This window comes from Ovis canadensis, chromosome 5 (assembly GCF_042477335.2).
Source record: "Ovis canadensis isolate MfBH-ARS-UI-01 breed Bighorn chromosome 5, ARS-UI_OviCan_v2, whole genome shotgun sequence".
NCBI classification, from domain to species: Eukaryota; Metazoa; Chordata; class Mammalia; order Artiodactyla; family Bovidae; genus Ovis; species Ovis canadensis.
This window is the reverse complement of record NC_091249.1, coordinates 24,739,246-24,764,556: the sequence shown is the minus strand read 5'-3', so window position 1 is coordinate 24,764,556 and position 25,311 is coordinate 24,739,246. Positions and strand designations below refer to the sequence as shown.

Below are 25,311 nucleotides of genomic sequence, written 5' to 3'. Positions count from 1 at the left end.
TGAATCTTTGCTTCTAGCAGAGTCAAGCCCTCCACTTCCCACCAGCAGACGGTCAGGTGGTCGTGGGCCAACACCACACACACTCACGCTGTCCGAATGCTTAACATTTTATTTTCAAGTATAAAAGGCTTTGTCACAGAAGAGGGCCAGGGTCACAGGCAGTGGGTGAGGGGTCCGGAAGCCCAGGTGGAGGTGGACGTGTAGACCAACTGGCTCCCAGGTGCCATGGTCAGTCCCTTGGTGCCCCGTCTGCGCCTGGGACTGCCTGCTGGATGCCAAGAGGCCGAGGTAGCTGTGAGAGGAGCTGGGAGTCGGTGGAGGGCATGGGCTCACATGACCACACAACACTGGCACGTCTTCTGCTTAGGGCCGCTTGCCTCTTCACCTTCTGGAGGGGCAGATGGCTCTGGCTGCCGGGCAGGCGTGTAGGTGGGCACAGGGCGGGCCCTGGGGTTGGCCCTGGGCCCCTCCATCTGCAGCAGTGGCTGGCACTCAGCGGGCTGATCCTGAGCTGATGTCTCTGCCAGGAGTGCGGTGGCGTCTCCAGTGGGGTCCTGGCCCTCAGCAGGAGCTTGGGGCTTCACTGCTTCCACTTCTGCTTCTGGGGAGCCTTCCTCCTTCTGGGGCTGCTGTCCTTCATCCTCCGGCCTTGGCGCCTCCTTGGCTTCTGGGGGAGCCCCTGCCTCTCTCACATCCTCTGCCTGGCATTCCTCTTCTTCTGCTGACTCTCTCTGCTCTTCCTCGACCCCAAGAGTCTTCTCTGTCTGCCACGGCTCTTCACCTCCCATCCTCTCTACCTTCAGTGAGTCCCCGTCTTCATTTTTCTCTATTTCTGATGGCTCCTCACCTCTGGTTCTCTCTACCTTCTGTGATTTCTCATCTCTTGTCTTTGCCTCCGAGGGCTCCTCATCTCCTATTCTCTCTACCCTCTGTGATTTCTCATCTCCTTTTTCCTTTTCCTCCAATGGCTTCTCACCTCCTATTCTTTCTGCCACCAGTGACTCCTCCCCTTCTTTTCTCTCTGCTGCCAATGTTTCTCGGATTGCCTCTAGCTTTTCCTCACCTCCTTTCTGCTCTACTCCCAATGGCTTCTCATCTCTTCCCCTCTCTGCCCCCAGAGGTCCCTCAACTTCTCTTCTTTCGGCCGACAATGGTTCGTCACCTCCTCCGATCTCTGTTTCCACGCGTACCTCACATCTCTCTGGCTCCATGGAGTCCGGGCTTCCTTTCCTCTCTAGCGCCAGTGACGTCTCTGCTCCTTCTGGCTCTGTGCCTGCCTTCCCCTCACTGCCTCTCTTCTCTGCGCCTTCAGGTCCCTCCACCCGCCTCCTCTCCGCCTCCCGTGTTTCCTCCTCACCTCTGCCCTCCACCTGCAATGGACTCTCATCCTTTTCCTCCCTTCCCAGTGCCTTTGGCCCTTCCAACCCCTCCACCTCCAGCTCCTCCCATTCCTCACTGAGGGTCACTTTCTCCACCCAGATGAAGGACCCCTCCTCTCCAAAGACCCCCTGCCCATCACCATCAGGGCTGCTCCTGGGGGCACCTTCTCCAGGAGCTGCTCCCCCCGATCCCTCCCGGAGCCCCAGGGATCTGGTCTGCACGGCCTCTGGGGCCCTGCCTGCCTCCACCATGGCCTCCAAGTCACTGCCCTCTGTGCCCCCCACCCCCTCCCAGACCACCTCCACGATGGCCCTGTCCTCCTTGACCCACGAGGGGAGCTCTGGACGGCTGGCTTCCTGCCTGTCCCCGATGGCCTCCAGCACCATCTCCTCCACCTTAGCCTCCAGCTCCAGGCCTGTGGCCCCGTTGGCACAGTCCTCCGTGGGCCTCAACCCCTCCCACACCACTTTCACCATGCCTCCCCCTCTGGCCTCATTCACTGTCCCCTCAGGAGCTACCACCCCCTGACTCGGCTCCTGCTCCAGAGGGGGGCTGGATCCAGGGCAGGGGCCATTGGCTTCTGAGGAGGTCCCTGCTGCCCCAGGGACCCGCCTCGGGGCTGCTGGAACCCCGGCAGCCTCAGTTCTGGGCTCGGAGGGGGACTCTGGGTATGCACCCACCGGTCCGGCTGGTAAGGAGGCTCTCTTGTTTAGATCGGTCTGGCCTGGGGGAGTCAGGGAAGAGGAGAGATGGGGCAATAGTGTGAGATTCAGGCCCTTCCTCTTGCGACCCCCAGACCTCAAAACACCCACCTGCAGGACCTGACTCCACGTTGGGCTGGGAGAGAGGACGGTGACCCTGCAGGGATGGCAGAAACAAGGTCAGGGCAGCCCCCATCTCACTTCCAGCCTCCAGCATGCCAGCACCCCTACCCTGCTCAAACTCCCCTGATGGCTCCCCATTCCTTCAGGACCAAAGCATGAGGCTTCCTCACCTGTCTCATCTCCCTCCGCTGCACTGCCGTGCACATCACATGTACCCAGTCAGTCCTGTGTCCATGCAGCCACTCCCTCTCCTGGGGATCTACTCTGCCAGCTACTGAGGTTACTTAAGGGACATGCATGCGTGCTCAGTCGTGTCTGACTCTTTGCGACCCTGTGAACTGTAGCCCGCCAGGCTCCTCTGCCCACGGAATTTTCCAGGCAAGAATATGAGATCGCGTTGCCATTTCCTACTCCAAGGGATCTTCCCGACCCAGGGATCAAACTCACATCTCCTGCACCAGCAGGCGGATTCTTTACAACTGAGTCACCTAGGAAATCCCACTTAAGGGATATTTAAGACTTTTGCTATTAGAACTTAAATTCCAGTGGGAGGAAGCAGGTAATAAACATGAAATACAAATCTGTAATTCAGGAGGTGAGAAGGGCTGTAATAGCAGGGGGAACAGGGGCTAAGAAATGCCTGGGAGGTGATGGGGTGCCTCCTGTAGGTATAAAATGCAAGAGGGGGACTTCCCTGGTGGTCCAGTGGCCAGGACTCCATGCTCCCAACTCAGGGGCACGGGTTCAACCCCTGGTCAGGGAGCTAGATCCCACATGCTGCAACTAAGATCTGATGCAGCCAAATAAATACCCAAAAAAAAAAAAAAAAAAAAACGCAGGAGGGCCTCTCGGAGGTGGTGACATTGAACAAAGGCCTGAAAGGTGAGAAGAGCCAGCCTTGAGTCAAGAGGTGGGAAGGGCATTCCAGGAAGAGGGGAAAGGCAAGAGCAAAGCCCTGGGCCTATAATGAATTAGGCAAGTTCAAGGGATAGGAAAGGGTCAGGGTGGCTGGAGTGGAGTGAGGAAGGGATGGAGGGAAGGATGAGCTCAGGGAGGGGAACTGGGGACCTGGCCATGCAAGCCACCTTAACCAAACCCCACAGATCTCACTGGTCTCAATCCTACCCTCCTCTGTCCAAAGTTCTCCTCTCCCCGTCTGTCCTGAGACAGGCACCTGGGAGCCAACGCAACCCACAGCTTACTGTGGCCAGGTGCATGAGTTACTGGATCTATGATATGAACTTCAAGGACAACCCAGAGAGCCAAATTTTAAGTGCAGTCGTATCGTCTTGGTTTTCAATGTGGATTATATCTTAATAGAGGCATTACCAAACCAAAACCCCTCAAATCATGGAGATGCCTCAAATCATTTGACCATCTCATGGGGACCCTTTTCCCATTTGGGGGGCTGAATTCTGAGAACACATCCCCATATTTTCTTTTCTTTTTTTTTTTTTTTTGGCCAAACTGTGCGGCTTGTGGGATCATTTTAGTAGTCCCAACCAGGGATTGAACCCAGAACACTATAGTGAAAGCACCAAGTCATAACTGCCAGGGAACTCCCAGCCCCAGCCCCCCAGCCCCAACTCTGCCCCACAACATTTTCTGACTACTTTCCTCATTTAGGTCATATTGGCAATCAAATATCAAAATAGGGCTTCCCTGGTTGCTCAGATGATAAAATATCTGCCTGCAATGCAGGAAACCCCAGTTCAATCCCTGGATCAGGAAGATCCCCTGGAGAAGGAAATAGCAACTCTAGTATTCTTGCCTGGAGAATTCCATGAACAGAGGAGCCTGGCGGGCTACAGTCCATGGGGTCGCAAAGAGACACGACTAAGTGATTAACACAACACGACAACATATCAAAACATTCCCTTGTGCCTGCTTCCAGTACCAAGCTGTGATCTCATTGGCTTTCTCTCACGCCTCTTCCAGCGGTGTGTTATTGTTATATATCCCCATTTTAAGGATGAGGAAACAGGCTTAGGCATGGAAAGCAACTTGCCCAAGACCACAAGAGGACCCAGCACCTAAACTGTGCTTGGGTACTTCCCTGGCGGTCCAGTGGTTAAGTACCTGCACTTCCATTGCAGGGAGCACAGGTTTGATCCCTGGGCAGGGAATTAAGACAGCCACATGGCAGGGTCACACAAAAACACAACTGTGCTTGGAGAGGTACTGCCTTGAGCTCTGCTGGCCACATCCCCTAGTTCCTCACCTGTCGTCGCCAGGTGGGCCTGCCTGAGGGCTTGTGCTGGGCACCTGTGGACGCACTCTGCAGCAGCTGCAGCTGGGACTGGAGTCTGGGGAAGAGAAGGGGCTGCTGGGAGCCTGGACCCCAGGCTTAGTGGGCCACCCCCACCGGAAATCTCAGTGGAGTGGGCGGATGGGCCTGGCCTAGTCAGACTGGCAAAGCCACCAGGAAGGGGGCCGTACTCACGTGAACAAGCTGTCTTCCAGGTTCCGGATGCGGGCCTGAGCTTGGTCTTCAGGTGATTGGGGGTCCTGTGAGGTGGGGTCCTGGGGCCGCTCTGGCTCCTCAGCTGCCCCGTCCATTAGCCAGCGTTCCCGGAGAGACTTCCTCTGGCCATGGGAAGGGGCATGTGGACGGAGAGGCTGGGATACGTGCCCTAATAATGCCAAGTGGGAAGCCACCCCGTTCCCAGCAGACAACTTTCCCACGCTGGAAGAAACACCCATCAATCTCCCCAACTTTTCCAGAATGGGACAGACACCCCCAAAGGGGAAATCAACGTCCCTCTTAGCCCCTCTCTACCCCAAAGTGGAACAAACACGTTCCCAAGATCTTCCCAAAAGTGGAACAAACGTCCCCCATCACCACCAACCACTCTTTCCGAGCTAGGGAAGATGCCCATCCGCGAAGCTGGAACCAACTCCCCCAACCCCATGTCTATAGAGAGGCTCCTTTGGTTCCCAGAACTGACTCTCATAGACACCCCGACTTCATTGCCCGGGCTAAGCAGGCTCCCCCGGCCGCCCCCAACCTTGAGCCGCTCCACGCGGAGTTTCTCTTCCTCTAGCTCTCGGCGCGCCGCGCGTATCTCCTCTTGTAGCCGCCGCTTCTCCTGCGCACAGAGGACCCTGAGCTGCCCGCTGGCCGGGTGGGGCCGGGCGGGGCCGCCGCCTCCCCTTCCACCCTCCCTCCTCCGCCGGGTTAGCCGGGTCTCCCGGGACTCCCGGGTCTGCAAGCCGCACCGGGTAGCGGAACACACGTCGGGGCCCCGGGCGGGGAAGAGGTTCGGGGGGCGGAGGCGCTGAGTCAGCAGCGGTAGGGGCGGGGCCGGCGGGGGCGGGGCTGGCCGCGCCCCAGATGCTGCGGAGGTCTCGCCCAGGCGGAAGGGGGGCGGGGTCTGTGGATGGGGAGGGCCCCGGAATGGGAATCCAGAGAGGGAGGGATCTGAGGTATGTGATTGATTAAGACGGATGCGATTCAGAGAGATGGGGGTCCAGATATGAGGATCCAGTGGAGGGGGCTAGTGAGGGGGGGAGTCGGAAATGGAGGTGCAGTCGTGAGGATCCAGCGAGGCTAGGATGTAGAGATGGTCCAGAGAGATTCGAGTGCAGCAGTGGAGGAGCAGAGAGATGAGGGTTAGTGAGATGGGGATTCAGAGATGGAGCTTCGGAGAGACGAGATCCAGATGTAGGGGTCTGAGAAAGGGGGCTTCAGCCATGGTGTATTTGGGAGACGGGGTTCAAGAATGGAACAGACGCTGCAGATTTGAGAGTGCGGAGTCCTCAGAGCTCCATTCTGGGGATGTCGATGATCATACAGAACTGAGGAGCAGAGGAGCCTGAGGATTTTGGTGGGGCGCCCCAGGCACACCTGGAGCTGAGGGTGCTTCCCGCACGTTCAGAGCGCTAGGCCTGCTCCCTGTGATAGGAAAGTGAGGAAGAGGCCTGGGTATGGCGAGGGGTGCCCAGGGCTCAGGGCGCCGCGCACTGGTAGGGCGTCACTTACCGCGATGACCTCTAGGCGCTGCCGATAGAGGGAGCTCTCCGCCATGGGCCTGCAGGGAGGCGGCGGGGATGGAGGGGGAGCAGGGTTGAGGGGAGGCCGCCTTGGGCTGCGAAAGGAGCCTCCCCGGGGCCCAACACTCGGCAGACCCATCTCTTGAACACCCATCTTTGAGCCAAGATCCCTGAGCTGCTTGGAAATCAACCAAACCTAGTACTTTCCTCTATTTCCCCTTTGCACCTGGGAGGAGTCGGGGCAGAGGGCAGGGGTCCTGTGAGGGGGAGAGAGCCCAGGCCGTGACAGGCTGAGCTAAATCCTTTCTGAGGCTTGACATCACCCCTCTGAGCCTCAGTTTCCCCTATCTGTAAAATGGACCAGAATAGCTTGACCCTTCCTCACCTTGCAGAGAGAGATTCCCTTGCAGGGAAGTATCTATCCATGCAGGAAAATCTTAGGACATTGTGCCCCCAAAACAGTAGCATGGTTTATATTAATAATAATTTTAGGGAATTCCCTGACGGTCCAGTGGTTAGGACTGGGCTCTTACTGCTGAGGGCAGGGATTCAATCCCTGATAGGGAAACTAAGATCCCACAAGTCAAAAAGAAAAATGATGATAATTTAAATAATTCCCATGACTAATAATGTTTTTAATTAATTATAATAACCATTCCCAGAAGCTCGGATCCCACCAGGCTGAAACATGCTCTGTATTTTTTCCCAAACCCACACCCTCTCTGGACCTTGGCTGTTACCCAGCATCCCTTATGTGCAGGTTGAGGGAGGGGGTGAGAATCTGGGAGAGAAGTGTCCATCTCGCTGTGGACACATGTCATTGCCATGGTAACTCCAGAGCTGCCTCTTCCACTTGCAAATCACCCTCCCAAGGGGCAAGGATCACCAGGTCACACTGCCTAGTGCTGGACTCCGAACTGGGGGGAGGGGGGCTTGCCGTTTAAGGTTTAACCTGCAATTCCCCCATCATTGTCCTCCTCAAAGCACCCCAGGATCCCCAATTCTCAGCCTCCGGGGCACCTCTAGTCCATTTGGGCTCCCCCTGGAAGCTGGAGACTGGTTGGTACTGCAGTGCACGTCGGGGACAGTCATCGTCACGACAGCTTACCATCACAGAGATGCACTGAGTGCCAGCTACATGGAGGTGCTTCCAATATCTAGAAAGATATATCTATCTGCCTGTTGGTCCTGACATGTAGCCCAGGGTGGGCACAGAGCAAGCCCTCAAACATTTATTAATTTGAGCACTATCCTATCGGATGAGCTTAAACCTCATTGCCCAGACTCTGGTGGGGCCTCCCGGATCTGCTCTGGCTTCACCATGAAGGCATAAAAGTGAGCTGGCATTTAGCACTTACTATATATAGCTCTCTAAGTGCTCTACGGGGCTTCCGCTAGGCTCCCGCAGCCATCTCCGCCTCCTCCTCCCTGCCCTGATCTTGAAACACTGTAGTCAACTTTTTGCTGAGTTGACGTTCCAACTGAGAAGAAAATCAGCCAACCATTAGCCAGTGCACACCATGTGCTGAGCACTGTTAAATGCTTTACTCCTAGTAACTCATTTGGGGCTTCCCTGATGGCTCAGATGGTAAAGAATCCACCTGCAGTGCGGGAGATCTGAGTTCAATACCTGGGTTGGGAAGATCCACTGGAGAAGGCAACAGCTACCCACTCCAGGATTCTTGCCTGGAAAATTCCATAGAGAGAGGAGCCTGGCAGGCTCTAGTCCATGGGGTCGCAAAGAGTCAGACATGACTGAGCACCTTTCACTTTCAAAAAATGTTAGTAACTCATTTAACCCTCTCGACCATCCTAAAAGGTAAATAGTACTACTGTCCCCATTTTACAGAAAAAGAAACTGAGGCTCTGAGAAGTGGCAGAAGACTTGTCTAAGGTCATTGAGTCAGGATTGGAACTCAAGGCTCTTAGAGCCCAAATACTGGGAACACTGTGGAGAAATGGAAGTTCAGGCATCTTCATCTTGACAGCCAGGGGACCAGAGATCAGCTTGGGGAGGTGGGTCTTCGATTCCAGTTAGGGCAGGATGCTGAAGTTCATGCTTTAAAGGGTGTCCCAAAGGAAGCTCAGATCCCTGCTAATAGGTTTGCCCTGGGGGAGGCTAAAGTACCCTCTCTGTTCTCCCATGCCCAAGATGTAATCACCCTGCCTCTTCCTTGCTGGGGGGGTGGGGGGAGATCAGATTCCCATTGCTAGGCAACCAGGTTTGTAGTTGGTGAATAATGCAACGGGGAACCCAAAAGAGTGAGGGACCCAATTGGGGTCCCTGGAGGGAGCCCCTTTTCCAGAAGTCTCTACAAACCTCTGGAACCCCCTCCATCCTCTGACTTTCAAAGGCCTTCACATCTCAAATATTAAAACAATCTGCACACTTTGTTCAATGTTGCTTGTCTCTAAATCTTCAGCTTTTTGCCCTGCCAGGGACAGTTGGTGGTCATTTCATTAAGTAGGTAATCATTTCCCTGTTTAAATCCTCTTTTTCAGTTTGGGAACTGTTAACTTTTTTCCCTTTTGGATCTCAAGCATTTCTTCCCACTCCAGACACCAAAGGATGAATTTAGAGGCAAAATATGAGAGTGAGGGACCCTGACATTCCCCATCCCCCATTCAACTAATAGCCTCACCCCGCCTCTGGCTGGACTTTGGGCTTGAAGCCTGCCAGTGGAAAATACCAAAAAAACAAGGGGGTGAGAATTCACATCTCCCAGCCGACTTTCTGGGGAGGGGGCCATTGAAGAGGTTGCAGGGTTGACTGCCAGCTGCCCTTCACTCTTCCTGGTCCCCTTAGGAGAGGCTAGCTGGAGCTCTAACCACCAACAACCCCCACCCCACCGTCCCTCCATAGGAAGGCCAGCGTCTTCCATGAGCCCCTCCCAGGCCCTGCCCACTGGCCCCCTGACCCCAGACACTTACGTGGGTGTGGCCAGAGACCACACATGGCTCTGCAGGGCCATCTCTGCCCAGAAGCCCACGTTCTGATTTCCAAATTCCAGACCTACCACCCCGGGTGCTTGCCGAAAGTGCCCCGGAGGCTGTGACTTGGCTGTCGGAGTTGGGGGTGGGGGGCAGCAGCAGGCGGGCACTGGGAAAGCTGGTCCAGCTGGTTTGGGCCAGGAGGCGGGAGACGCCTGGGCCGGGCTGAGGGGGGCTGGGGGCTGGCGGGCAGTTCTGGGGAGGTACTATCAGCTGTCCTGATCAATTATTTACCAGCCACTGGCCTCCTTGCTGCACTCGGCTGCCTCCCGGCAAACACACTCTCACATGCCTGGTCAAGCCTGTGGACTAGGGCTGGTTCTCCCAAACTCCCTCAGACAAGGGCACCTTTACTTGGCACCCTAGACATTTCAAGTCCGGTTGCCCACCAAAGGTGACCTGCCTTCGAATACTGTTGCTTTTACATACTACTGCCCTCCCTTCTTGGACCCTGATCTCTGGGGTGAGGAGGAAGGGCTGATCCCACCAGAAGATTCTGGATACCAGAGCCTGTGCCTCAAGAGCACCAGAAGGCTTGAGCTCTGGACAACTCAGGGCAACTTCCCTTTCTGGACCTCAGTTTCCCCTTTCAGAAAATGAGAGAATTCGATCAAATAGCCTCCAGGACACTGGACGCCCCTTAGATGTGATAACTACCCGGGGAGTGTGGTGATAAGAAATGTCTAGAAAACTTCTTACCCAAGTCTTGAAGGTCCCTATTCAATCCTCCCACCATCCCTTTCTTAAAGGAGCAGCGCCCCTTTTCTCAGCTGATCATGTTTTATCCAACCAGTCTCTTGGGGAAATCATCTCCTACTCTCCAGGCTGGTCTGCTGCAGCCCCCAGCACTCTTGTGGTCAAGCTGTACAGCATGCAGGGTCTTAGTTCACCCCACCCAACCTGGGGTTGCATCCATGGCCCCTGCAGTCTTAACCACTGGACCACCAGGAAAGTCCCCTAGGCCCCTTCCTTGTTTCAGAGGGTCTGCTCCCTCTGAACAGAACAAAGGGAATGTGCCCAACTAAATCCTTCCTCCCTGCTCTAGATCCTACTCAGGATGCCCAAAAAGTGGCAGAGGAGTGAGGAAAGAGCTTGGGTACATGGGGCGGGATCCCTAGGTACATGTACAAGGCCCCTCATTGGGTAGGACAGACTTGGGGGTGTGAAACAAATGGGGCTGGACTGAGGCCTGGGGTTTTCCTATGCCAAGTACAAAACTCCTGGGGATTCAAAATAGTTTCAGTTGAACCTGGTCTTCTATTGGGCTGGTCAAAATGTTCCTTTGGGACTTTTTTTTTTTGTAACAACAACCCAAAGATGGTATGGGCAAAACCCAAGTGAACTTTCTGGTGAACCAAATAGATCCTCCTAAAAGCATATTTGGGGGGCTTCCATGGTGGTTCAGTGGTTAAGAAACCCTTGCCTTGCCATGATGGGGATATGAGTTTGCTTCCTGGCCTGGAAACTAAGATTTCACATGCTGTGGGGCAACTAAGCCCACACACCACAGTGAAAGATCCAACATGAGGCACGAAGATCTCTTGTGCCACAACTAAGACTCAAGTCAGCCAAGTTTTTCTTTTTTTAATAAAAGCTTATTTGCCATGATAGAAATAGAGAACACATTTTTAAAAATTAGTTTTTAGTTGTGGTAAAATACACAAAATTTACCATTGGTAGCATTTAATACATTCACAAGGTTGTGCAACTTGCCACTATCTAGGTCCAGAACCTTTTCATTACCCCTGGAGGAAATTCTGTACCCATTAAACAGACACTCCTTCCCCAAGACCCTGGCAACCACTGATCTGCATCTGTCTCTGTGGATTTACCTATTCTGGACATTTTTTTAAATCAGTGGAATCATACAATATGTGGCCTGTTCTGTCTGGCTTCTTTCACTGAGCATAAGTTTTTCAAAAGAGAAAGTGTTAGTTGCTGAGTAGTGTCTGACTCTTCAAGACCCTATGAACTGTAGCCCACTAGGCTCCTCTGTCCGTGGGGTTTCCCAGGCAAGAATACTGGAGTGGGTTGCCATTCCCTTCTCCATAATGTTGTCAAGGTTCATCCATATTTTAGCCTGAATCAGCGCTTCATTCTCATGGCTGAATAATATTCCATTGTATGAATGGATCACATTTTGCTTATCCATTCATTTGTTGATGGACATTTGGGTTGTTCCCACCTTTTGGAGGAGAGTATATATTTTCCTTCCTTGCTTGTAGCTTGATTTTATAACTGTTAGCTATTTAGATCAACACTTATATAGGCTTCCCTAAAGGGAACTCTTGTCCTGGGTTCCACCTTGAGGCAAGATCGTTCTGTTTATAATTGTGTCTGTCTCTTAAAGCAATGGCAACTTCCAAGTCTATTTCTTTGTTCCCAAATTTGGGAACATTCTTTAGTAAGTCTTATGTGTTAGGCACTGTTCTAGGCGTGAGAGAGCTGGGTGAAGATGACAAACAGAAAATGCTGTAATACCACTCACTCTCCAGCTGAGGTGGGGGGCGGGCAGAGATAGATAATATACAAATAAAGAAACAAAGGTAATTGGTGATAACTAGAGTATTGTGAAAGTGTTAGTCGCTCAGTCCTGTCCAACTCTTTGTGATCCCATAGACTGTAGCACACCAGGCTCCTCTGTCCATGGCATTCTCCAGGCAAGAATACTGGAGTAGGTAGCCATTCCCTTCTCCTGGGGATCTTCCCAACTCAGGGATCAAACCTGGTTCTCCTGCATTGTAGGCAGATTCTTTACCGTCTGAGCCACAAGGGAAGCCCGACTGTAGTACTGGGTTAATTACAAAAAATAAAAAAGGCAGGGATAGAGTTACGGAGAAGAGCTGTGTTTGAGGTAGGCTAGGTGATCAGAGACCACTTCTCTGAAGCAGTGACATCTGAATCAAGTGACATCTGAATAGCAGAAGCCAGCAATATGCTGAGTCATTCCAAGCAGAGAGAAAGGCCAGTACAAAGGCCCTGGGGTGGGAATGCAATCGCAGAGTTTGAGGAAAGCATAAAAGTTCAGATGGAGGAGGGATCAAGGGAGAGGGTGTCAGGAGATGAGATCTGAGAAGTGGGAAGGGGTTTTGAGCCAGGGTAGGAAATTTGGATTTTTCTCCTAAGTTTGGTGGAGAGACATCGGAGGGCAATGAATGGCTGGGAAAAGGGTGGAGAGAAGTGGACGACTTCATAATATGTGTTGGAGGTAGAGCAAACAGCAATCCAATATATGAATGGACTGGGGGTGGGTAGGGAAAAAAAGAAATTGAGGCTGAGTTCTACATTTTGGGACATGAAAAACAGAATGAGTGAGTTGCTATATGTAGTAAAGAGAAGTAGAGTTGGGGGGAGACCAAGAATTCAGTTTTGAAAGTGTTCAGTTTGACCTATCTATTAGACTGGGGACTGTTGGATATGAGTTAAAACTCAGAGGAGAAATTAGAGCTAGAGATATAAATTTGGGAGACATCTGCATAGAGATAGTGTTTAAAGTGTGAAACTGGAGTTTGTTAAGGTCTGAGTGTTGGCAGGAAAGAGACTGTATACTTAAACTGAGTAATTGATCAGAACTCAATGGAAGGAAATAAACAAGGCATAGTGCACTCGCTGGGTTAGCATCAGCTGGGAGCTCTTACCACCCCATAGCCCTGGAGAGAGAGAGCTGTTTGGAACTGCTGCCGGCAGTGGAGAGACACAGCCAACAAAACTTGGAAGAAGAACACGTGAGATAAACATCCTGATCTCTCATTCTCCTCTCTCCCATCAGCCAAACCCAATGGAAGCCAGAGGGGAAAGAACCCCATTGATGCAGGTGAACCAGAAGTCTGAAAACGGGCACTTGGGAGGTCAGAGGAAAACCATAAGTGGGTAGCATTCTCCAAGACTAAGGAGCTGGTGGAAAGGAACTCAGGGCAAAGCCAGTGACCAGGTCTGGTAAATGGAGGTCACGGAGGTCCTTGGACAGAGAAGGGTCAGCGGTGTGGTGGAACCAAGAGCACAGTGTGCCTGGCTAGAAGAGAGATGTACATACTCATGTGAAGTCGTTTTTTGACTCTGTGACCCTTTGGACAGTATCCCGCCAGGCTCCTCTGTCCATGGGGATTTTTCAGGCAAGAATACTGGAGTGGGTTGCTATTTGCTCCTCCAGGAGAGCTTCCTGACCCAGGGGTTGAACCCGTGTCTCCTGCATTGCAGGTGGATTCTTTACCACTGAGCCATCGGGGAAGAAGAGGAACAGGAGGTGATAAAGTGGAGAGTCCACTGTAGAGACAACTCATTCCAGAAGCAGAGTTTTCATCGTCATCACCTCCCAAAGGGGTAAGTACTACCATCCCCATTTTACAGATAAAGAAACTGAGTCTTGGAGAAGGCTGACACTTAGCTCAGGTTCTCAGTGGGATGGAACCCAGGTGGGCCCAATTCCAATTGAGCCAATAGAGTCAGAGGGAGGAGAGTAGCAGCTTGAGATTGGGATCCAGGAGAGAGCAGAGCGAGAGGGCGGATGGAAAAGAGAGTCACCAGGGTAGGCAGAGAGTTGGGGGATTGTTGGCACTCCTGAGACTGTGTAGCTGCCCCCCACCCTGTCTTCAGGTAACTATCTTTTCCACTGGTCATCCCAAGATGGAGGAGGGGGGAGGAAGGTTTTGGCGAAAGCCCAGTGGAAGAGAGTGGAAAATGTCCCTGGGAGTAGGTCGCCTGTTCCTGGCATCAATCCTGGCCAAGAACACCACAATCTGGCCCCAGCTGCAGAGAGCTACTTCCCCCACAAGCCTGGATACTTCCCTGGGTCTCCCAGTCGCCTGGGCCCAAGGTGACCGCCTTTCCAACCTTAGCCGCTCTTCTGGGTCCTGGGCGCGCTGTGTGTGCATGCCTGCCTGGTCCCTCGGTCTGGGAGTGCGCTTGGCAGCGGCCGGCTCGCGAACTTTTCCGGGTGGGGTGAGGGGAAGTGCCCTATGGGCCTGGCGCGGGCGTTGGCGCTCGGCTTGGAAGTGTGAGCCCAGGCACTGGAAGACAGACTTGGGCGGGCGGAGAGGCGGTTCCTGGCGCCCCCTCCAGCCCGAACTGTGCGCTGCAGGGGTGAAAATAGAAAGGACAGCCCGGAGCCCGTTGCTGTCGCTGCCAGGAGGCTGACACAGGATTGGCGGGCCAGGCCAGGCCCCGGAAAGATGATTTCAGAGGACACCCCACCAGAAGACAGTGGTTCAGAGGTTCAGCCAGGCGTGCAGCTGGGTGGGATCAAGCCCCCTGGTAACGCCGGGGACGTGAGCCCGAAAAGGTGCCAAGGTGGCGCCCATCGAGTGAACACTGCATCTAGACTGGCGCCCCCAGGTAGCAGGCTAGGTCTAGGGAAGCTCTCTTCTAAAACATCCAATGCCCCGAGCTGACAGGCGCGTCAGTGGACCAAACCCAGTGCCCAGCTGAGGCGCCCCCCCCTCGGGGGCGGGGCCAGGGCGGGGCCCCGAGTCCGGCCGGCAGGTGCAAGGGGGCGGTGCCCGGCCCTGCCCCCGAGGGCAGTTCTTGGAGGCCAGGGGCGGGTCAGAGAAGTGGCCCGTGCGGGCGACGCCTTGGAACCCGCGGACGGCAATTGCAACCACAGGTGCTGCGCAGGGCAGGGTGTCCCAGCTCTAGGCATCAAAACTCCAGCGCTGGGAGCTAAGGCTTCCGAGCTGCTCCCAACCCCGGACACCTACCAAGGCCCCTGGGCGGCAGAACGGAGCCCTGGGGTCGTCCGAAGCGCGTGGGCCTGAACCCCCCAGCTTAGATAGCGAAATTCCCAAGCCTGCCGCAGAGCTGAATACCGACGTCCCCGTGCCCTCCCCAGACCAGGGCGCGGAGACGCCCGAGCAAGAGAGGGAAGTCCTCGGACCATCAGCGAGGCAGGACGCAGAGCGTCCTGGGCGGGACCGCAGCTGGGGGCTTTGAGAGTCCTGGGCAAGGAAGCGACGACCCTGAACCGTCTGAAGCGCTAGGCACGGGGCTCCTGGAGCAGTGTCTCTCTCAAGGTCCGGAAACCTCCTCTGAGTCGAACTCGGAAGCCCTCCAGTTGCGTACGGAGACCCCACAACATCCCCTAGAGGAGCCACTCATGGAGACGCCCATCGAGCGCGAAATTCGCCGTAGCTGCGAACGCGAGGAAAGCTTGCGCCGGAGCCGGGGTCTGAGCCCAGGTCGCGCGGGCAGTGAACTCGTTGAACTGCGCGTGCGGCCGGTGCTCAGCCTGCCAGGCCCCAGCCCCGCGCTCCCGCGCGCGTTGGAGCGCGCTCGGGCGGGCGCGCAGATGCAGCGAGACATCGAGCGGGAGGCCTATCGGCAGGCGGCGCTGGCGCGCCCCGAAGTCCCGAAGCAGAGCGCCCGGCCGCCGCCGCAGCCCCTGGGCGAGCTCAAGCGCTTTTTCGAGGCTGCTGGCGGGTGCTCCTCCTCACCCGCGGCGGAGGGCAGCGCAGACACGCAGCGGCTGCCCGAGCCCGGAGGTCGGCTGCATTCAGTCGTACAGGGCCGGTGTCCGGTGCTGTCTCGCGCCCCGCCGCCCATCGCGCCGTCGCTGCTGGAGCAGGAGGTGCGCGAGGTGAATGAGCGCGAGCGGGAGCTGCAGCGCCAGCGGCTGAGCCTCTACGGCACCGCCGAGTTCAAGGAGCCCGCGCCGAGCCTAACGGGTAAGCCACCGGCGTCCCAACGCTGGGGATTCCCAGGGCTCCAGCCGCTTTCACCGACTCCCCTACTCCAGTGGCCCTCTAATCCTCAGGGTCTTCCTTCCTGGCTCCCAAACTCCCCAGACTCTCTTCTCTCTGCCCACCCTTTCTGGACTGACCGTCCCTATGCTCCACCCCCAACCCCGTCGGACTCCCAGACACACCCCACCTAGGCTTGTGGTGGGGGAAGGGAGGAGGATCCCAGATGTGTTTGACGGGTTCCCAGGGATCCTCCCTGGGTTCTGGCACACCTGGATCTCCCCCTCTGAGTTTTCTGGTTCCTACCTCCTCACTCTGGTTTGTTCGCCTTCCCCCTCCCTGGGGTTCCTCCCTCCTCCTTCGGGACGGAGGCCTCAGCGGGGAGGAGGGGGGTGAACGCCTGTGTGTGTTTAAGGGGTGCGGCCGCTCTCCTTCGTCCTGGCTGCCTCCTGCTGGTAAAGCGTGGGGCGGGGGGGGGGGATGTGCAATCCCAGCTGAGCGCCCCTTCCTCCTCAGTGAGCAGGGGCGACGGAAAGCTGGCGGTGACCTGGCCTCCTCGCAGAAAGGCTTCGGAGAACGGTCTGGAACAGGTGGGAACCCTTTTCCCCTCCTGCCCCTACCCCAACCCTCTGCGTGGGAGAAAACTGGGCTAGCGAAAGGGCTCCCTGGGAAGTCACCGGGCTAGGACCCCAAGTCCCGGGCGTGGCCCGAGAGTGAGAAGGAGGCAGTGGTCGTGGGGCCCATACTGCCCCATCCGGCGCCTGGGTGTCCCCATTCGCGGTGCGCGAGCCGCTAAGATTTGCCTTTGGTCTGGCCCCTCCCCCTGGCAGGAGGAGCCTTGAGGTTCCAGCCCTCTGGGGTCCCCCGAGGAAAGTAACACGCTCCGCAGACGCTCAGGCCCGGGCGCTCAAGAGTGCCCTCCGGATCCGCGGAAGGCCTGAAGAAGGGCCACAGGTCTGTGCCGGGGAAGACGCAATCGATCAGCATCCTTGAACCTGACTTTGTGAAACTGACCGGAATCTTCTATAAAACTGTTAGTCCCCATTGGGAAACACCGTCGTCACAACCCCACCAGTAAAACTGCCCAGCCTTTCTCCGCCTAACTGCAAACGGCACTTAGCCTCTCCTGGCCTTGTCTGTTAGAGGACAGGGGTCCTCGGCTGTCCCTGCTCCCCAATAAAGCCCTTTCTTTCTGGACAGTGTAGGCTATTTTCTTCTGGGTTCTCTTCTCCTGGGGTGGGGCAGGAGCGCGGTGAGACGAGGAAGGCCTGAGACACACGGGAGGCACCAGCCGGAATGCAGAATGTCCCCTTGTCGCCGGGTTCCGTGGCTGCTGGTCTCCCGGCCTTGCCGGGGTCCTAGTGCCCCCTAGCGATGCGGGCGCGAACTGCGGAAACTGCGGCTTTGGGACAAACGAACTCATGCCCTCCCTTTATTGGTGCCAAACGAGGTGCCCCGCGCATGGTGCTGGCTAGACAGAAGTAATAAGAGGTTGTTCCCGCCCTGGGGATGTAAACAATAGCTACCAAGGAAAAAAATGTTGGTAGTTCAAGCTCCTTAGCAGGGCGTGTAAGGCCATTTATAATCTGCCTACAATGGCATCCCACTCCAGTACTCTGGCCTGGAAAATCCCATGGAAGGAAAAGCCTGGTAGGCTACAGTCCATGGGGTCTCGAAGAGTCGGACACGACTGAGCGACCTCACTTTCACTTTTCACTGTCATGCATTGGAGAGGGAAATGGCAACCCACTCCAGTGTTCTTGCCTGGAGAATCCCAGGGACGGGGGAGCCTGGTGGGCTGCCGTCTATGGGGTCGCCCAGAGTCGGACACGACTGAAGCGATTTAGCAGCAGCAGCAGCAGCAATTGTAAACCTCACATGCTTACAGACCCCAGTGTGTGTGTGTTAGCTGCTCAGTCGTTTCTGACTCTTTGAGATCCCATGAACTGTAGCTCGCCAGGCTCCTCAGTCCATGGAATTCTCCAGGCGAGAATACTGAGTCAGTTGCCTCCCAACCCAGGAATGGAAGCTGGGTCTCCAAAATTGCATGCAGATTCTTTACTGTCTTAGCCACCAGGGAAGCTCTTATAGACCCCAGACAGATATTAAAAGAGAGAGAGGGTGTGCTGTAAAACAAAGACCTTGTTTCAACAGGAAGGAGGTAGGGGTTCCTCCGTATCACCAGCGCTTTGAGTGAGTGAGCTTAATGGTGTCAAGTCTCTGTTTTCCAGAAGCAACTGGAGGGAATGCCCTGGCAGTCCAGTGGTTAGGACTTCATGATTTCATTGCCAAAGGTAGGCCCTCGTTCAATCCTAGGTTTGGGAACTAAGATCCCACAACCCCTGTGGTGCAGTCAAAAAATCTACAATAAAACAAAATCAAAAAGCCCCAAAGTAATTGGAAATCATCTTTAAAAGAGAAATCTACTGAACTTTAAATAATTGTGGCTATTTAGAAAACTTTAATTGGTGGGAGGTAGGAGCAGACAGCAAACAATACCTGTTGCAATAGGGCTTGTGGCTCAGTTGGCAAGACCTTCTTAACTTCTCTTGGTCCCAAGACAAGGGGTCCAAGGCCCCACAATGGGGTTCAAGATAAGCTGTAAAGCTGCATCAGTGCAGTATATTCTGAAGTTTTAATGTATCAAATTCTTAGAGGTGTGCTGAGACCCAGAAAAGACTGTTTTAGAATCATTGTTTAAACTCTTGGATTTATGCCTGGGTCTAGCTCACACAGCATTGCACCCCAAAAGTAGCTCAGCCCAAGGACCCACCCCGACTCCATCATCAGCACACTGACCACATCTTGACTGTGAGTCTGGGAGGAACAGAGAGAAAGGCAAGAAAGAGCCAGCATTTATTGTTCCGTTGCTCAATCATCTCTGACTCTTTGCAACCCCATGGACTGCAGCACTCCAGGCTTCCCTGTCCTTCACCATCTCCTTGAGCTTGCTCAAACTCATGTCCATTGAGTTGGCGATGCCATCCAATCATCTCGTCCTCTGTTGTCCCCTTCTCCTGCCTTCAATCTTTCCCAGCATCGGGATCTTTTCTAATGAGTCAGCTCTTTGCGTCAGGGGGCCTAAGGATTGGAGCATCAGTCCTTCCAATGAATATTCAGGATTGGTTTCCTTTAGGATTGACTGGTTTGATCTTTCAGTTCGAGGAACTCTCAAGCCCTCAGCACTGCAGTTCAGAGCCAGCACTGCCAAGGTGGAAAATGGAAACACCAAGAACCTGTTCTTAATCCCCTGCAGAGGAGCTAAGAGCTAAGGATGTTGACTTGACAGAACTTAAGTGTAGACCTGGGTTCATGAACTTTCTTAAAGTTACCTGAGGCAAGCTTATGTCAAATAAATCAGATTCTGATAGAGGCTTTGGCATCAATAAAGTTCCTCAGGTGTTTCGAACATGGAGCCAAGTTTGGGAGCCACGAGGTCAATGTAGGCTCAATATAGGTTGATACAGGCTCAAAGTGTGGTGTCTGGACGAGAAACATCAGCATCACTTGGGATCTTGCAAGAAAAAAGTTCCAGCCCAGACTTAGTGATCAAACCCTCCAGTGATTCTAAAGTTAGAGAATCATGGGTGTAGACAGTTCCTGAGCAACTACTGGCTGCTTAGTCGCTAAGTTGTGCCCGACTCTTTTACAACCATATGGACTATACATCCCACCAGGCTCATCTGTCCATGGGATTTTCCCAGGCAAGAATACTGGAGTGGGTTGCCATTTCCTTCTCCAGGAGATCTTCCCCACTCAGGGATGGAAACCCCACCCCCACCCCCCATCTCCTGCATTGGCAGGCAGGTTCTTTATCACTGAGCCACCAGGGCTTCCCTCCTGACCAACAGGACCCAGGAAATCAAACCTGTTTCCTTCTCCCAGTACTGCCACCACCCACCAGAAATATAGTTTTAAGTGGCCTGTGGATTTGTCTTAAGGGAAGATAAACTAAAGCTGCATGTGGCTAGTCCAAATTGAGATGTGCTGTAAGTGCAAAATACAGATTTAAAAAACCTAGTGCAAAAAAAGGGGGATACCTCAATTTCTTACACTGACTATATGTTGCAAAAATATTTTGGACATCTGGGGTTAAATAAAAATATCAATAAAAGTCTGACCTCTTTATTCTTTTAATATAGCTCTTAAAAATTTGCAATTATGTAGGTGACTCGCATTTGTGGCTCAAATTCCTATTGGACTGGACTAAACAGTTTTCCAGTAGTCATGTTATGGATGTGAGTTGGACCATAAAGAAAGCTGAGCTCCGAAGAATTAATGCTTTTGAACTGTGGTGTTGGAGAAGATTCTTGAGAGTCCCTTGGACTGCAAGAAGATCCAACCAGTCCATCCTAAAGGAGATCAATCCTGGGTGTCCATTGGAAGGACTGATGTTGAAGCTGAAACTCCAATACTTTGGCCACCTGATGTGAAGAGCTGACTCATTTGAAAAGACCTTGATGCTGGGAAAGATTGAGGGCAGGAGGAGAAGGGGATGACAGAGGATGAGATGGTTGGATGGCATCACCGACTCAATGGTCATGAGTTTGGGTAGGCTAAGTGAGTTGGTGATGGACAGGGAAGCCTGACATGCTGCAATTCATGGGGTTGCAAAGAATCGGACATGACTGAGCAACTGAACTGAACTGAGTCTAAACAGTGGTGGTGGTGAACTCAGAGGGGCCTTGACTCAGTATAAGGGAGCTTCAGAACCCGTTTGGACTCATTCAAACTCCTGGGTCGTGGACTAAAAAATCCTTGATGCAGTCAGAAATTGTTACCAAAAGCCTCTACTCCCACTCTAAAAAGACAAGGGTTTTGGTTAATCATGATTCACTTCACGTTTCTATTTTTATAATTCATAAACTGGGATAATCATAACACATGATAATACTATGTGTCAGGGACTATTAGGTAAGCAGGGCTCCAAATCTCTCCTCCAACTCTGAAAATGCTAGAGGGAATCAAAAGGTATCCGTTAGTTTAAGGGGAGAGGGGTGGGTAACTCGCAGCTGAGTGACAGCCGAATGAGGACACTCCTCCCCTGGCAAGTGACCAGTTGCTGTCAGGTCCAGGCTCCACCACTTGGCCTCTGAAGCTCTAGGTAGGCGGGCTCACCTCTCAACCCGGTCTCCTTTTCAGTCCAAGGCTGGGAGCGTTCCCGAGTTGGAGTGCCTCACCGCTCTCCCACCAGCCCGCGCCCCGGACACCTCAGGAGGGTACAGCGACCTGCCCAAGCCATGACCCAAAAGCTGGAAGAGAAAGATTAGGAAACTGATCGGCGCTTAGGAAACTGATCGCTGGCCCTTTCCTGGGGGCACGTCGGGAAATAGAGTCTTTTTTGGTACAGGGAAATAATTTCCGGGTCAAAACATGAGAGTGGGCGTAGCCCTGCGTTCCTTCTCACAGTGGGCGTTGAATTTCCTCGCTACCCGAAACTTGCGGTTATCTGGGTTCCGGTTGTTGACAGGAGCCGCTACTTCCCTTTTTGCTTTGTACCAGCCCCTACGCATGCTCTGAGCTCCCGTCGGCCAGTCAGTGGAACACAGTTTTGTTTCCATAAGACTACATTACCCAGAAGCCACAGCGAGTGGGCGGGGCCTCCTCTCCCCGGGAGGGAGGGGAGCGGCGCACGGAGCGGACGCTGAGCCTGTGACCTCTTTCTTTCTTTTATTTAACACAAAACTGGTGTGTTCACAAGCAGGGCTCCGCGGCCGGGCCGGTTCCAGTGCGGACGGGCCAGCTCGACCTGGCCCCTTGGAAGGCAGGCCGAGCCGCACTAGGATAACAAGTGAGCCCCTCCCCTACCCCATCTTCTGGAGTTTGGAACTGTCAAGCTCCAGCTCCCACCCTCTCTCCAGGTTCAAGACTCCTGCGCGGCCCACGCCGCGGGCCCGGCGGCGCTCGGGGGCCGAGCCATGCCTGCCTGGCCCGTGAGGATCTGCACCAGCAGGTCGGTGGCCAGCATGTGCGACGGCTCCTCGAAGCCGATGGTCAGCAGCTGCTGGTAGTCCCCAGGCGGCTGCGGGCACAAAATCCTGGGGGCCAGGGACAGACAGGCCAGGACGTGAGCGTCCCCTGCTACTCGGGAGCCCCTCCCCTTGAGCGAAAGGCTGCGGCTGAAAGAGGCTTTGTTTCAGCTGGGGGTGGGAAAGTGGTTTCCTTGTTATGAGAAACCTAGAGGGTAAGGCTCTGGGAGGCTGAGCAATTTTATCCCTGACCTGGCTGATGGCTCAACGAGCTGTGTGTCCTTCGGCAGGTAACTTAACCTCTCTGAACACCTGTTTCCTTTGTAAAATGGGGCTAGTAGTGTAGACCTCAGAGGGTTGTTACATGAGTCTGCATAAACGCTTTTCAGGGCACAATAAAATTCATTATCATCAGTGGTAACAGTGTTGAGGGAGGCAGATGGTCTCTGGTTGGTTTCTGTCCCTCCCTCCTGATCCCACCCACCTTACCATTGCCCTGGCTCCTACCATGAATAAAGGTCATCCTCGGCTGGTCCTAGGGGCACCCATCGGCCGATGGACCACAGCTTCTGAATCTGGGGGCAGGAATTGGCCGGACTCTTGCCTGTGTCTTCCCATGTATCTCTATAGCATAGGAAGTAGCTGGGAGGGGAAGGGGCAGCAATTTAAAGTGAGCAGTGAGTAGTTTCTCAGTTCTTCTGTTTGAGGGCTCTAATTTTGGAGGTAAAGTGGAAACTCATCAAAAGTTGCCTTCAGGTTCTCAGGTAGGCATGTGACAATACTGAGGCCTTTTCTCCCTATCAGCCTAGTTTTTTAAGACAAGTACTTCTATTTTGATGGGGGCATCTATGTATGTATGTATATTTAAGGTGAGGATGACCTTGCAAAGGTTCTTGAATTCTTGCTTGGCTTTCCACTTTGGTGGCGGTTCAGTGGCCCAAACTGGCATTCTCCCATAGCGAGAGGGAGGACTTGGATTCTGATAAGGGGACTCACTAATCCACGTGGGAATCTTGCTCCCGGCTGCTGGGCTCTGGGGTGGTTTCCAGGTTCCAGCGCATCTTCTTATAGAGGTATCGGGGGAAGTGGCTGGCGGTGTAGGCGGCAGGGGCACAGTATCTGAAGATGGACACTTCATGGGAAGGACTGATGGAGAACCTCCCGCAGAAGAAACAGGAGATGCTGGCAGGAGATTAAAGAGTAAGGAATGAGGCTGTGCCCTGGACTCCTCCAGCCCTGACCCCAAGCCAAATCTCTTATGCTTTTACCTTAGGGGGTCAGTCTCCTCCAAGTTCACGAAGCCAAATGAGGCATACATTAGGACCAGCTGTTCCAGGCGAAGAGTGAGTTGTTGGGAGATCTCCAGTAGCTGTAAGGAAGATAGGGCATAACGAGATTAGTTGGCCTTCCAGCAGCATCCTCCCCATCCCCCAGGCCTGAGGGATGCAGAAAGGGGCATCAGGGTCTAGGAAACCTGCTCCGCACACACACCCCCTTTCGGATCAGCTCCTGCAGGGCTCCATAGACAGGGGGCACGCTCCGAGCAGCTGCCTCCAGGTACAGGAAGTAGGGCTCACACATCCGCAAGAAGGTGGGCATGGCCTTTGCCAACTGTTCCTTCTGCACTCGGTCCCTGCTGAAGGGAGAAGCAGGCCTTTGCTTGAGTCCTTGGCTCCCCCACCAATTTCTCCCATTCTCTTCACCCCTCCCACCTGTATCCCTGGCCTGGATTCCCACTACAAACAAACTCCTGCAGTGTCAGGCCTTTCTCAGAGGACCTTTCAGGACCACCATCATCAAAGACATGTGAAACACTTGTTAAAATGCAGACACCTGAGGCCCACGTCTGACTTTGACCTACTACTATTCCCTGGGTGAAGCTCAGAAATCTAGGATTTAAACAACCTCCGAGGGGACTCCAATGAACATTGATCTGTGAGCATCACAGTCCCCCTTCCCTCCGCCTGGGAATCATATTATCCTCTGAGGTCTCAAACTGGTAGCCAGCAGGCCAAATCTGGCCCAGATAGGTTTTGTTTAGCCTGCCCAAGGTTCGAAACTTAAGCCAACAGTTAAAAAGTGGGAGAAAAGTTCTAGCAGTTTGGCAGCCTCAAGAGCCCACATAGCAGTCCGCCCTCCCTAACCCCAAATTTCTACACAGTTCTCATAACTCTGAAATTGGGTTGCTAATCAGCCAGTGCCATTTACTTCGTCTAGCTAACCTAGTGTATTTTGCCCATTTTGTTAAACCTTCCTGTCTCCTTATCCATGGTAGAATCTAGGACCCCGTCGAGCATCACCTGTAGAGCAAGTAGCTCTGGAAATCATCTGCCTTCTTAAGCAGGTAGCAGAGCTGCTCGGTGATGGGGCTGAACATGGTGTCCAATGGCAGGCGAGGAGGGGTGGGCCGGGGGCCTGGGGCCAGACGCTCAGGGGAAGGCGTAGAGGTGGACGCCTCGGGCAGCTGTCCCTGAACACCGTTCTCGGGCTCCGCCTCGGGTGGGTTCCCAGGTCCGCCAGGAGGAGGCGACCACGAGGGGTCTTCGCAGGGCTGTGCCCCAGATTCCAAGTCGTCCAGGGGCGGCGTTTCCCCAGAGCCCGCGGGGAGCGGCCCCACAAACCACTGTTCGGTGGCCATCGTGCGGCAAGAGGCGGGGACCACCGGAGCTCTTTAAGCCTCCGCTGCTCACATTGGCCGCGGGTTCGACCCCGCCCAGGGTGCCTCGGACCTGCTTGGCCTGGGAGCGCGTCCCTCCTCCACTTCACCCCAGCCTCGACCTCCCTGCCGGCGCCGCGTGGAGGGAGTTCGCCTCATTTGAATTTCAACACGCCTGAGGGGCGCGCCGCTCCTGCTTCGATGCGCGGCAGCGGCGCCCCGCGCACCCGCGCGCTCCCGGAACCTGACAGTGGGGTGCGCCTCCGGGGGAGGTGACCTGGGCTGCTGCTGGCGCGGCGGTGTCCTGGGGGCGCAGCCTGGGGCCAGCGCATCTAACTCTCGGAGGTGGTTTCCTAGGGAGGAGGGATCTTCACCGCTTGTCAAACCCGCGGGGTTGCAAGTATAGAAATCAAGGAAGGCCCCGCCCCGCTCGCTGACTCTGACCCCCAGGCCCTGGAATCTGTATTAACAACAAAAAACCTAATGGAATTGAGAAACTGCATTGGAACTTACTAGGCTCTTGTGATGTAGTAGTTGTCACTATTACTAACAATAAAAATCTTCACTTGGAAAAGATTTTCCCATCTCATGATCTCATCTGATGGCCCAGTCCCTCCTGTCCCTTTTATGAAAAAGACCTTGAGGATTGGGGACCCTACCATGGGCCCAGAACAGACTTCTGCCCCCACCAAGTTGTAGGCTGGATTCTTTGTTAACATGCATGCAAAGATTGTCAGATACATAAGTCTGAAGCCAAATACATTAATTATACTTAAAGACGCTGGGTAAAGAATGACAGGTGTCCAACTCCACCCTGTGTGACACTG

At 54.1% G+C, this 25,311-nt stretch overlaps 3 protein-coding genes and 1 long non-coding RNA gene across 12 annotated transcripts; 1 reads left to right on the top strand and 3 right to left on the bottom strand.

The window, feature by feature from the left end:
* Positions 1-91: 91 nt before the first annotated feature.
* Positions 92-14,199, bottom strand: PALM3 (paralemmin 3). Of its 6 annotated transcripts, XM_069590881.1 has the most exons (8): positions 14,019-14,199; positions 7,556-7,678; positions 6,187-6,235; positions 5,213-5,293; positions 4,648-4,790; positions 4,426-4,510; positions 2,193-2,238; positions 92-2,104 (listed from the first exon to the last, which is right to left on the bottom strand). In XM_069590881.1, the coding sequence occupies exons 3-8, from the start codon at positions 6,229-6,231 to the stop codon at positions 330-332; spliced, it is 2,175 nt and encodes a 724-aa protein (XP_069446982.1). In that variant the 5' UTR covers positions 6,232-6,235; positions 7,556-7,678; positions 14,019-14,199; the 3' UTR covers positions 92-329. The 6 variants fall into 6 exon arrangements, with proteins under 6 accessions (XP_069446982.1, XP_069446985.1, XP_069446986.1 ...); XM_069590884.1 differs by lacking the exon at positions 7,556-7,678 and having other exon boundaries at positions 14,019-14,176; XM_069590885.1 differs by lacking the exons at positions 7,556-7,678; positions 14,019-14,199 and adding an exon at positions 9,129-9,377.
* Positions 12,175-17,056, top strand: MISP3 (MISP family member 3). Of its 4 annotated transcripts, none has more exons than XM_069590887.1 (6): positions 12,175-12,396; positions 12,958-13,002; positions 13,386-13,508; positions 15,013-15,844; positions 16,376-16,449; positions 16,690-17,056. In XM_069590887.1, exons 4-6 carry the CDS (start codon positions 15,277-15,279, stop codon positions 16,699-16,701), a joined length of 654 nt encoding a protein of 217 aa, XP_069446988.1. In that variant the 5' UTR covers positions 12,175-12,396; positions 12,958-13,002; positions 13,386-13,508; positions 15,013-15,276; the 3' UTR covers positions 16,702-17,056. The 4 variants fall into 4 exon arrangements, with proteins under 4 accessions (XP_069446988.1, XP_069446990.1, XP_069446991.1 ...); XM_069590889.1 differs by having other exon boundaries at positions 12,958-13,300; XM_069590890.1 differs by having other exon boundaries at positions 12,187-12,396; positions 15,194-15,844.
* A 2,912-nt stretch (positions 17,057-19,968) lies between these two features.
* LOC138440853 (uncharacterized) lies at positions 19,969-21,207 on the bottom strand. The gene is made up of 2 exons (XR_011257154.1): positions 20,978-21,207; positions 19,969-20,322 (listed from the first exon to the last, which is right to left on the bottom strand). It is a non-coding gene; the product is annotated as an uncharacterized lncRNA (long non-coding RNA).
* A 428-nt stretch (positions 21,208-21,635) lies between these two features.
* On the bottom strand, positions 21,636-24,466 carry C5H19orf67 (chromosome 5 C19orf67 homolog). The gene is made up of 6 exons (XM_069592798.1): positions 24,129-24,466; positions 23,320-23,464; positions 23,097-23,197; positions 22,825-23,010; positions 22,336-22,470; positions 21,636-21,897 (listed from the first exon to the last, which is right to left on the bottom strand). Exons 1-6 carry the CDS (start codon positions 24,464-24,466, stop codon positions 21,723-21,725), a joined length of 1,080 nt encoding a protein of 359 aa, XP_069448899.1. The 3' UTR covers positions 21,636-21,722.
* Positions 24,467-25,311: the final 845 nt, after the last annotated feature.

Excerpts from the sequence above, each read along its gene's own strand:
- PALM3 (XM_069590880.1), bottom strand. The coding sequence starts at position 6,351 with ATGGGTGTTCAAGAGATGGGTCTGCCGAGTGTTGGGCCCCGGGGAGGC. Across the intron at positions 4,511-4,647 it reads CTGGAAGACAGCTTGTTCAC|ACTCCAGTCCCAGCTGCAGC; the intron begins GTGAGTACGGCC and ends TCTCTTCCCCAG. Across the intron at positions 2,239-4,425 it reads GGCCCACCTGGCGACGACAG|GGTCACCGTCCTCTCTCCCA; the intron begins GTGAGGAACTAG and ends CCATCCCTGCAG.
- MISP3 (XM_069590887.1), top strand. The coding sequence starts at position 15,277 with ATGGAGACGCCCATCGAGCGCGAAATTCGCCGTAGCTGCGAACGCGAG. Across the intron at positions 15,845-16,375 it reads GCCCGCGCCGAGCCTAACGG|TGAGCAGGGGCGACGGAAAG; the intron begins GTAAGCCACCGG and ends CTTCCTCCTCAG.
- C5H19orf67 (XM_069592798.1), bottom strand. The coding sequence starts at position 24,466 with ATGGCCACCGAACAGTGGTTTGTGGGGCCGCTCCCCGCGGGCTCTGGG. Across the intron at positions 23,465-24,128 it reads CAGAGCTACTTGCTCTACAG|CAGGGACCGAGTGCAGAAGG; the intron begins GTGATGCTCGAC and ends TTCTCCCTTCAG. Across the intron at positions 23,011-23,096 it reads GAGGAGACTGACCCCCTAAG|CATCTCCTGTTTCTTCTGCG; the intron begins GTAAAAGCATAA and ends ATCTCCTGCCAG.